The 11,267-nt window shown below is 37.2% G+C and overlaps 1 protein-coding gene across 5 annotated transcripts in view; it reads left to right on the top strand.

Annotated features, from left to right (window-relative positions):
* The window catches only part of LOC105459175 (hemicentin-2), a 261,045-nt gene that overhangs the window by 215,884 nt on the left and 33,894 nt on the right, over window positions 1-11,267 (top strand). For all 5 annotated transcript variants that reach the window (XM_011704973.1, XM_011704972.1, XM_011704976.1 and 2 more), the window contains one exon: window positions 1,340-1,474. In XM_011704973.1, the coding sequence (XP_011703275.1) occupies window positions 1,340-1,474 (135 nt within the window). The remainder of the gene's footprint in view (window positions 1-1,339; window positions 1,475-11,267) is intronic.

Here is an 11,267-nt window from a genome sequence, read left to right as displayed (position 1 = left end):
CCTCCCGAACATCACCGAAAGATGAAGGAAAAAGAAAACGGTGCAGCGCGGTAATATTCTGCTTGCGTTGTTTTAGCGAAGTTGTGTAAGGGAGAGGTAAAATTTGAGAACGGAAATCTTCGGAACGTGATATTAACGTTTCAAATTATAATTTCAGTCACGTTTCGTGAGATAATTCTTTCCATTTTTCTTGTGGATGTTGAGAAAGACTTTTGAAAGGATCGATATGATATTCTTTCTTCTCCTTGTCTTTTTCCTCATATTAGTTATTAATATCGAGACGACATGTTTCTACAAATTTTTGTGCAATTAAATGTAGGTCATTAAAAATGGTTCAGCGTAACGAGATAATCGCAAAACTGATAATTTTTGAATTATAATGAACGGAATACTTTAAATTTCTATTGGAATAAAATTAAGTATTTAATATACTATATACTATATTTTATATTCTATATTTCAAGATTTTTTGGTGAAAACGATTGAAACTGCCAGGAAAGCACTCAGTTTTACGTTGAAATATTTAAAGGACTACACTGAAAAACCCGGTATTTCAGGTTACACATTTTCGGACAAAGTTGTCGATAAGCCGATTTTCATGTACTCGAAACCCGTTGAATTAATGCTCACTCAGCGTTCGTATTGTGCGTTTGCATACTTTGAAGCACATATTCGGCTTTGACCGAAAGTACGTAAAGTATGTAAAATATCTTTAAATCGCGCCGAGTTCCCTAAAATGCTCATTATTCTAAAGAATTAAAACGAACAATAAGTTTTTTTACACCAATTTATAATAGATATGTGAATACCGACGAAGTTTAATTGTATAATTAATAAGCATAATTAATCTGTTTGTTACAATTTGTTGAAAAGTAAATATCAACGATATTTGATATTTTTAGTCAATGGTATTTTTAAACGAATAATCCCTTGCGTTTGTTGTAGAAGCTTTCGGGCTATCTACTATGTATGAGAGTATGCTGATATTTCAGTGGAAATATTTTCGTTTTATCTTTGTGATACGTTCTGGTCCGACTGTGCATGTGTATTACTGTATGCATATTATTATCCTCCACGAAGTTAAAACAAAATGGATTATAGAGAAGAATTTGAATATCATGCTTCTTTTTTATTTTCAAATTTTAATTTGGAATTCTATATTTATTCTGTCTTATTGGATAATCTCATTATTCAATTGAATTTTGCCATTTTTGTTAGAATAAAGAGGTCTTTGTAATCTAATTCTTTTTATGTCGAAATTTGCTTCGCATTACGTCAAACGTCATTTTTGATTTTTTTATGCAAAACTATTCACAACCGTTATATTTTCATTTTCCAGGTCTCGAGAAGTGCAGGGATACTGTCACACTTCGTCAATCTAAATATAGTGATACCAGAGGCGTTTATATTAGGAAGCGACGAGCATCACGTCGACGTAGGGTCTATCATAAATCTCGTGTGCATAATAGAGAAGGTAAGACACACTGCATGCCGCATTTGCGAGATGCTTACTTTATGCAGACACGAGAGCGAGTCCGCTAATAAATGTAAATAATAGAAATTTCTCGCGATAACGCAGCGACCGCGCACGCAGTTTTCCTTTTAAAAACCGACTTCCTTTTCTGTCCTTTTCCGTCATGCGCTTATGGCGCGAAAGCTCGCGTTACGGTACATGTTACCGCACGCGTTGCACGGATATTAACAAATATTGATCATTTTGTACCAGCTATATGTTTGATCATACCGGCGTTTTAAATCGTTTACATTTTTAATATGTTTACACGAGTCGATCGGTGTCGTACGCGTCGCGCAATCTCGTTTTACAGGTATATCAAAATTGTTTTCCTTTTCACAAAATAAATGAAAAGCGATCAGTTTTTGACATGACTTTCATCTTTATTGCCGTCATCGCCCTGTCATTGTCGTCTACGTGTCCATGCATAGTAATACTGAAAAATACGATGTTTTAAATATCTATATTAACGTACAAGATATCCCAAATTTTCTTCGTATTTAATGGAATTATTATATTTTCTTTAATGTGGAATTTTTTTGTAACACATTTTTTAATCGATGTTCTCTGAACAAAAATCAAAACGGTTAAAATTTTTGCAAAAATAAATGACATTTTGATTATCTGTACGTTAATATATATGATATTTCAAATTTCCATTGTATTTTCTTTTATTATTATATATTTTTTAATAAAATTTGTACAAATTCTTGAATCAATTAAAAATCGATCGTTCTTAAGTGATCTTATTAAATATCAGGACAGTTAATATCTCTGAAAAAAATACAAGTCTCGAGCAAAAAATTTACCTCCAATCTCGCTGAAGGAAGATTATTTTAATTCAAGTTTTAAAAGCTGCAGTATTTCCCGATTGTAGCAATATCGTTGCATTATGTCCGCTTAATATTAAATCGTTTACACGAGTTTTTAATGTGCTAAGCGAAAGCCTCGGCGGCGATGCGTTGAGCGAGAATTGCGTCGTAACATAATTTTCCGATTTCATAAATAAAATTGTGATACGCAAGGCGTATCCCTCGGGATACGTTCACATGCGCGCGGGATTAATTATCAAGATGCGTTAATAGCAACCAGCTTCCCTAACTCGTTCTCATTGCGTACATGGCGATACGACGTTAACAAGAGTAATTCGCGCGTGGTCGTATCGCACTGGCAATCCCGCGCCCGTCGTTTCATTCGTTCTCGTATAACTTTTGACCTATATCCCTATATAGATTATTAACGTTTCCGGAAATTTGCGCGCGAATGTACGCTGCCGCTGTACATGCGCGCCCTTTCGCGCTTTCCCCTTTCTCTCCACGCCTCCCCCCCCTCCCCTCCCTCCCCTCTCTTCCCGAATATCGAAGCATTTCCCGTTCAAGGCGCAGCAGACGCCCGCCTCGGAGCCGTTCGCTCGGCGCAATATACATATGCCCGCGATATTTCAGTCACTTTATCGGATTCTGCCGCTTGTCTGCGGATTCCGCAATATGCAAACGCGGCGCCGTGCTTCCCGTCCTTACTCGATATTCGCGGCGCAGCGCGGCACAGCGCGGCGCGGCTAGGCGACGACGGGTACGAAAGAAGAAATCGCGCGGGACACCCGATGACGTTGATTCTATTTTAATTGGCAACTCCGTGTATACCAGGGATGCCCATTAATTAAACTGATAAATTAAAATCGTTGCGCCCGTGCCCGCGTCGCCGCGGTGCGGCCGGGAATTGATTAAATTCGTGTTCCGTCCGACCTTTCGGCTGCGTGCCGGCCATCCTCCCATTCCCAATTTAACAGGGCGCCGCCGAGTCACTTCATTCTTTTATACTGCTTCACAATACCCGTGTGTGCGTGTGTATTGGTGCAAAGTTCTTCCTGGAAGCATCTCTATACACGAAGCCTGCAGAGTGACGTTCTCTTCCATTAATTTGTGTTCTACTCTTATGGTACAGCCGACGAGATAAACATCATTAATTCCGCGCGATTGTACTTCGTAAGGCATTGTTATTCTGAATTCATTAGAAAAATTCGAGATGCAAACAAAACGGAGTGGCGCGGCGCAGAAATACAAGTCTTGTTTATGCTTCTTACTCCCGTTGTGTATATAATTCCAACAGTATTTTGCACTAGTTTTATGTAAATTTAAACATTCTTTCCATGTTCTCTCTCTCTCTATCTCTCATTCTCTTCTCTTTCTTTTCACTCATTTATTGCGCAAGAATCGCTTATAAGGGAATTAAAGAAAAAACAAATTAACTCAATGCAGTTGAATTAAGGATACCCTTGACTGTCTTTTAAAATAACAAATACTGAGTGTGGTAGTAGAATCGTTCTGCTGTTCCATTAATCTGCACATAAATCTCACTAAATATTGGAGAACATTTAAATCAGAATTCGCAACTTCCATTCATTCCACAGAGCCATCTTCATTATCGGCTTTTACATACGCACATAAATTATAATGTTATCGGTTCTACCAACTTTCGGGTAGACGCGGAGACGTGCACGCAAAGAAAAACCCCGCGCCACGACGTCCGATCCCGCAGTAATTGACGAGCGCGCGGCCATAAATACCGTTAATTAAACTGATAAATTAAAAGTGTCACGGTACAGGGTACCTGAAAATTGATCGCACGCAGATCCGCGCGCGCACACGGCACGTGTGTCGCGGATATATATGTAAATGTATGCTCGCATGCACAACCCGCTCTTTACCCTTCACGCGAACGTGTCGAAACGGCCGGAGCCGCCGCAGCCGCCGGGGTTTAGCGAGAGAGACGCGAGTTTGCAAAAATACACCCCCGAGAGCAAAAAGGAGTGGAGTGCAGCGGAACGCGGAGCGCTCGCTAAATAAGGGCGAGCGAAATGCGGACGGTTTAACTCCGGTTGCAAGTGCAACCGGGTCGGCTTAACTTCGAAACGCAACCGCGCCTCTAATCTTACTTCGTCACGCGACCGCAGGCAGTTAACTCTCGCCTTTCCGCCGAGTCCGGTTATCGTTCGGCGAGACCGAACGGTCGGTGAACCGCATTCGGAGAAGAAAAAGTGCGTGACGTTGTGGACCCTGGCCAGGCGATACACCTACCTCCCTCCCTTCTCCTCCTCCGCCTCCTCCTCCTCCCCTCCTCCCCTATCGCCCTCTTGCCGCTTCTACCAGTATTTTTGCTAAATAAGCTCGGAAACGGCGATATGTAAATTCAGACTGCGCCGATACGTATCAATTAATAATATTGCGCATTCGTAACCGCCAATATAAATTCATGCTTCATTGGCTAATACAATTTATATATCGACGCAATGTATCTAGAGTTATAAAAGTAATACCGGGCCCGAACTAATTGCGTCACGATCGGTAAACAATTTCACCGTTAAACCCGAGTGAATCCGCCGACGCGACGGAAACCGCATGAGAAAAAAAAGAGAGTGAAATAATACCTCTTCCCGCGCTTGTCCTCCCTGCGAATTGGAATTTTTTTCCGCGCATTTCGAATCCCACTGATCTCGCGGACGTCGTTTGCATTTTTAAGAATACAAATTACAAACTGCAATATCTCGGCGTGTATATTTTTTATGAAATAAGATTACCATGAAATATACAGCGAAACATCACGCGACCACAGGGTGAAGCACTTTTTGTAGCAAGAAATCGACGCACTTAGAATACAAAGTTTTTAGTTATAGAGAGGGAGAGAGAGAGAGAAATTAAATAGGAGATGATAAAAATTGTACATTGTTTTGGTATCATATATCACAGTCAGACAAGCTGTCCCAATGACATGTTACCAGGCTCATAAAAATTAGATATTCCCACGAGAAACTAACATTCGCTGCACGTCGTCGTTTAATTTCACGCGTGCATGTTATAGCTTTGCGTCATTGGTTACGTTGTACACAATTGCCGCATCCTAGAGAGTGAGAGAGAGAGAGAGAGAGAGAGAGAGAGAGTAGGAGAGAGGAAGCGACAGAGAAAGAAGGAGCACGAGAGAGACTATCGATCGATACGGGCGCGCTTACGTTCGCTCCATCCGAGCTTAAAGAGGAAATTTTGGAATTGCCACCGCAGACGAAGTTTTGAACTTTAAAGCAGGAGATAAAGCTTTCTCTCATCCCCGTATTAGGGGAAAGATTTCATTGGGCCACTCGGGTATAGCGTAGATAAAAGTTGCCGCGAATGGAAGAACAATAAGTGTCTCGCCCTGAACTCTCTTTAATGCGTAATGAGTATTCTTTTACTTGCGCGAATAACATGTAAATCTTGAAAAAAAGTTAACGTTTCCGGCGTTGCTTGTCATCCCGCAAGAATATCCCGGTTTAAAAAATATATATCATCGCTATCTTGATACTTGAAAGCGTTGAATGTCGTTTATTTTCGTTCGATGACGGAAAGATAAATGTTCAACGAGCGGATATGAGATTTCCTTCATTTCAATATCGAATTGCTGAATGATATTGTGATCAATTTCATTGTGATGTATTAATACATTGTTGATCGGGCGTTTTACGCAGAATTTTATGTATGCCTGTGTGGCCGGTTATTTTTATTTCAAAAAATTCAACGGAAAACAAACAAAATTTCGTTTATGGACAAAAGGTAAGAAAAAACAAGTTATAACAAAAAGTGAAGGATAAGCACAACCACAAACCCTATAATGAAAACTTTATCAATTTTAAACTATAATAACTTTGCACAATGATTTAAATTACATGCCTTTCTAAACACGAGTGAACTCATCGATCAATAATGTTACAACAGAAAAACAAGCTCTCAATAACGTGTTAATGTAATTGTATACAAATTTTATTATTTAACATAATAAAATGCACATTCTTTTCGTTTCATTTGCGATTTAGATGTATTTTAAATATTCTACTACTATATTTTCACATAATTTTAATAAATAAAAATTTAATAACAATGTGCGTAATTCGACAATTGATGAAAATTTCCGCGATATAAATATAATTTTGAAAATAGGTTATTCTACGCTTTCTTTTACAAGAAAATATAATCGCGACACATATGCATTTTATATTCCGTGAGACAAGAATACTTTGTTTTCCTCACAGCATTCCTCCAATTGGAAAGTGGAAAATCGATGAAATTAAAACAAGTAGTTCATCGGTTCGTCATTTTAATTCTCCGATATCTTCAAATAATAATTATTATATGATTCAGGACAGTCATCCCCCTTTCTCTCATCGAATCATCGTGCTGCGTCCTAACAAAGTTTCTTGATTATCGGCGCATCCTTAATTGAGAGACAAGCGCATGTGTGGAACTTTCGTATCATTAATGTTCAAATTATTTGTAACATTATGTAATTTCCAAAGTTGTTCGAATGGCAAATATGTAATATTCTATTACATTTTGATATAAATTATAGTCTTAGTTTTGTCATAGTCGTTAACAATAATTTTACATAAAAGCTATGTTAATTTTCCTACATAAAAGCTACATAAAATTTCTAAAACCTGTATTATGTATTACTAAGGAATATGGGAGGTTCACCTTAAAAAAGTTATATCCACAAGAATTTTTCTGCATATTCTCTGTTATAGTTATTTCGATAGAAATAATGTCTAATGGAATGTAAAATATTTAACTAGGAGAGAATGTTAATTATCTTATATGTAAAAATTTTCATCTTTTTGAATTTATAATCTTCTCATTCTTTCTAAAAAGAAAACCGAAAAATTAAAAGTTATAGTCGCAAATTTGTAAGCAACATTCCGTGTGTTTTTTCCCGGAATAATTTTGTTTAGGATTAAAAAACCTCTTTAATTTTAATCTGGATGTTAAAATCTTTTTTTAGAAAAAATATTTTAAGAAAATAATAGTCCGATGATTTCTTGAAATGTAATGCAGTATATAAAATATTTTTTAATCGTATAATTTTTTGTATAATTTCTCTGCAATTTTGCAACCTCTTATACATTTATTTTTAACAACGATGTTATAATATACAGATTTGAAAATAAAATCAAAGCATAACAAGATACGTTCATAAACTTGCATTTTATTTCACGTAATTTCATTTAAATAATCTCGACTATATAAAGCTAATTACGCAGTATAATCAGTTACACATGAATTAATTTTACGTTTCTCTGATAGAGCATCAAATATGATATAAATCGAAATATATTAAATATCTATTATATATATAATATATACAATACATATCTAATAATTTTTTAATTTGATTCTCTCTTTTTTTATCTTATTTTGCTTGTTTTATATTTTTATATTATATTTATATATTTTGGTAAAAATTATTTTGTTATTTTATTATAAATATATATTTATTAGCGTATATTTATAATAAAAATAACATAACATAATGAATGCGTTATACTATAGTATACACATTATCACAGTATATTATAGAGAGCGAAATAATATTTTGCTACCCATATTTTATGTCGACTCGAAATTATTCGAGTCACTTGGGTGCGATCAATAAGAGCGCGTCGTATTTCCGTTTCTAGTAAATGCTGGAAAGCTGTTAAAGTACATACACGATACAACGTAACACGTAAACGATAATCGGGCCATTCTCACAATTACTTTCCGATAGTGGAACCGAAGGAACAATGCCTCCTCGCAAACATCGGGGAGCATAATAAGGATATCAGTTTATCTTATTTTCGTCCATCGCCACGCTATGTTTTTAGAATCGCGCGAAAGCCGCTTACTGATAAGCACCTACACGATACTTCCATTTGCCGATTGGACAAAAATCAATATGCCCGCCATAAGCCAATAGGTAGAATTTTTTAATCGTCGCGAGTGCCAGATATTGCAGTTGATGCAAGCCGATTGCATCGACTCGCAGCGATTCATGGAGCATTATGTTCTGCCAACGTTTATACGAAAATGGATGTTTACACTTACTTAACTGTATTAAAACCGAATCGCAAAAGTGGGGAAAATCACACAAATCCTTTCGGAAATCATTGACAATTACGAGATTGATGTAAAATAATAACGGGCTAAGAGCGAAGCTCGAATTAGACCCGAATATTATATATATTAAAATGTTTTAAATATATGGATTATTATTGCACTAAAAAGACCATATGACGAACATTTCGACGATATATTCGTGGAAATCCAATTGATACTAAAAAGGCATATTAAATAAATTCGAAGTCGCCTTTTTTTTCATGATGCCAATTGATCCTTTCTCTTTGTACTTGGTGAGTGGCTGTCATCGCATATTTTAATAATAGTTTGTATCAAAGTAATAATGTAACAGTATAATATTAATCATATGCATTTGAGTATTCAAGCATTTAGGCAAGTATATATAGGAAAAAGTAAAAAATAAAAACTAAATAGCGTGATGTCTAGTAGTAAAAAAGTATAATAGAAGGAAAGTGAATTTATAGGTGACGATCGCTGTTATAATCAGAGCGAAACAAATGTTTCCGACAAAATTAAACTGTAGATAATTGGCAGTGGCAGTAGCGCCGTTGTCGTCACCTTATAGATAATGAATCCGAAAGGCGAGAGAGTAAATTCAGAAAGACGAATACAGGCATGAATCTTGCGGTAATGAAGCGCGGCTTGATTAAACCGCGACTTGATAGCGCCGCCGTACAAAATTATGATAGAGCCAATTAAACTTTCGGCAAAATTCTCATTAGCGGCCATACGGAAGCCAGAAGCGGCTGAAATCATTGCATTTCGCGGAAATCCGCCGCCGCCGCCGCCGCCGCCACCGGTTTTCTCGTTAAAAATATCGATCCCTTCTACGGCCTAGTTTCTGCCGAAGAAGTATCGTCCGCGAAACGAATTTCTTTTCTCGCGGAGCTATAAAGCGGTAATAAAAATCACGCGAAGCTATCGAAGGGACCTCCGCGTATTCGTGCGGTGACGTTTCGTAGATTCGCGTGCGATACGGCCGCGCGGAAGGCGGATACATATATAAAAGTGCAGGGCTCAAGTGAAATGCTTAAATAAAGCGCTCACTTACAATACCGACGAAAGATGGAAATATATGATGACGTAGCAATGTATATGCAATCGCCGAATAACATGACAGCTATACAATGTACATAGTCCTTTGATAGCGCCGTTATTCAACGTTTTATACTAGACGCAAACGACAACCCTTCGTAAAATTTCTGTATACTGTATCCCATATCCCATATATAGGCCAGGAAATGACGAAGCGAAGTTTTAGTGCAACACTTCATTATCGAGATAGGTACTGTGTAACTCGAATATAGAATTTGCGGATTGCATGAAAATAGATTGCCCATTTTATCGTCGTGTTTATTCTCATTCAAACTCGAATAGGTATATTATTGCTCCATATATCACGAATGTTTAAGGGTAACAAATATTCAAGAGAAAAGAATTACGATAATTCCGTCCCGGCCGAAACTAACGTTCGGTACGTAACGCCGCGAACGTACGTTGCTAAAAGATAGGATTAGATAACAGGGAATTTTCTTTGTTAATGCAGAAAGTGGTCCAAAGGACTGGTGTTCTTTAAAATTAACGATCCGCCCTTTTGGGGACAAAGGGCAGGCTGCTGTCGTTAGTTGCATGCGTGGTCTTTCATCACAGGCTATTAGGATTGTAGACGGTGGAGAACAGTCGTTTGCGGCAATCGTAACGTGTACACGATACCGTGCTATTGTACATGTAATAATTGAGAGAACATGTGAAAGGGCGGTAAAACCGGGCATTAATTTTCACAGTTTCTAGTGAAAGCACTTCAAAAGCCCAAGGAAAAAGGGAGGGTCCATCCCCGTCTTTTATATACCCGCTCTACCCACTCCGTAATTATAATCCCCCGACCGTAAACATTATGTACATGCGTTCGCGTATAGTCGCAATTTACAGCATTAATTTACATGCACACCTTGGACAAATTCAGCAACGAAATACGACTGCCGAACGCCCACAAAGCGGGCTGGCTTGTTGTAAATTTAAAAGCTACATTCGTAAAATTTACGCTTAATGTGAAATAATATTTCAAAATTTAAGCAAAGCTCCATAATAATTACTAATAATTTCGCCTCGTTGACTATTGGTTTGATCATTTTTGCGATATAACGTTATGAGAAAAATGGCAGCATATTTTTTCCAATACGGAATAATAGCAAGTTTTTATTAACTCGATCACACAATTTTTTCCTTTATTTTCATAATAATTGCAAAGACATATTTTATATTACATACAATTTACAATTCTGTTTAATGATGTGTAAGTGTTCTAACTGATTAAATGAATTATTAGATTATATGATAAGATATTGTCGTCTTTCCAAACGGACTACCATTTTCCTTTACAACTCAACGTACTTGACGCACAATTTTTCGAAGGATATAATCTGTACGGTTGTATAGCGATTGTAACTTTTTAACGTTGAGCACGATAGAAGTATCGATTTCCTATGTCGCGTGCAACAATTATGCTAAATTATTATTGTAGCCAGTAACGCTTGAAAACATCGTTTAACGAATTTTCCTTAAAATTCCTTTGGCACAACCGCCATGGCAAGACGGGGAAGTAAGTTTCAAATTCAATTTTACGTTGCGTCAGTACTTTTAACGAGGAGGTAAAACGTTTTGTGCAATAAGCGCCCTTGTCGTCCCGCCAAGAGGATCAACGTCGGTCCTCTGTAATCTTGACGTGTAATTCTTCAGCAACAGTAAATTATGATTATATTTAATCATCCCAGATATAATCATGAAATTTAATCACATCGACGAAGCATTCAGCCTTGAAAAAATATTTTCCGCGA

This window comes from Wasmannia auropunctata, unplaced genomic scaffold (assembly GCF_000956235.1).
Source record: "Wasmannia auropunctata unplaced genomic scaffold, wasmannia.A_1.0 LD334204.1, whole genome shotgun sequence".
Taxonomy (NCBI): domain Eukaryota; kingdom Metazoa; phylum Arthropoda; class Insecta; order Hymenoptera; family Formicidae; genus Wasmannia; species Wasmannia auropunctata.
This window is presented reverse-complemented; position numbering and strand designations above follow the sequence as displayed.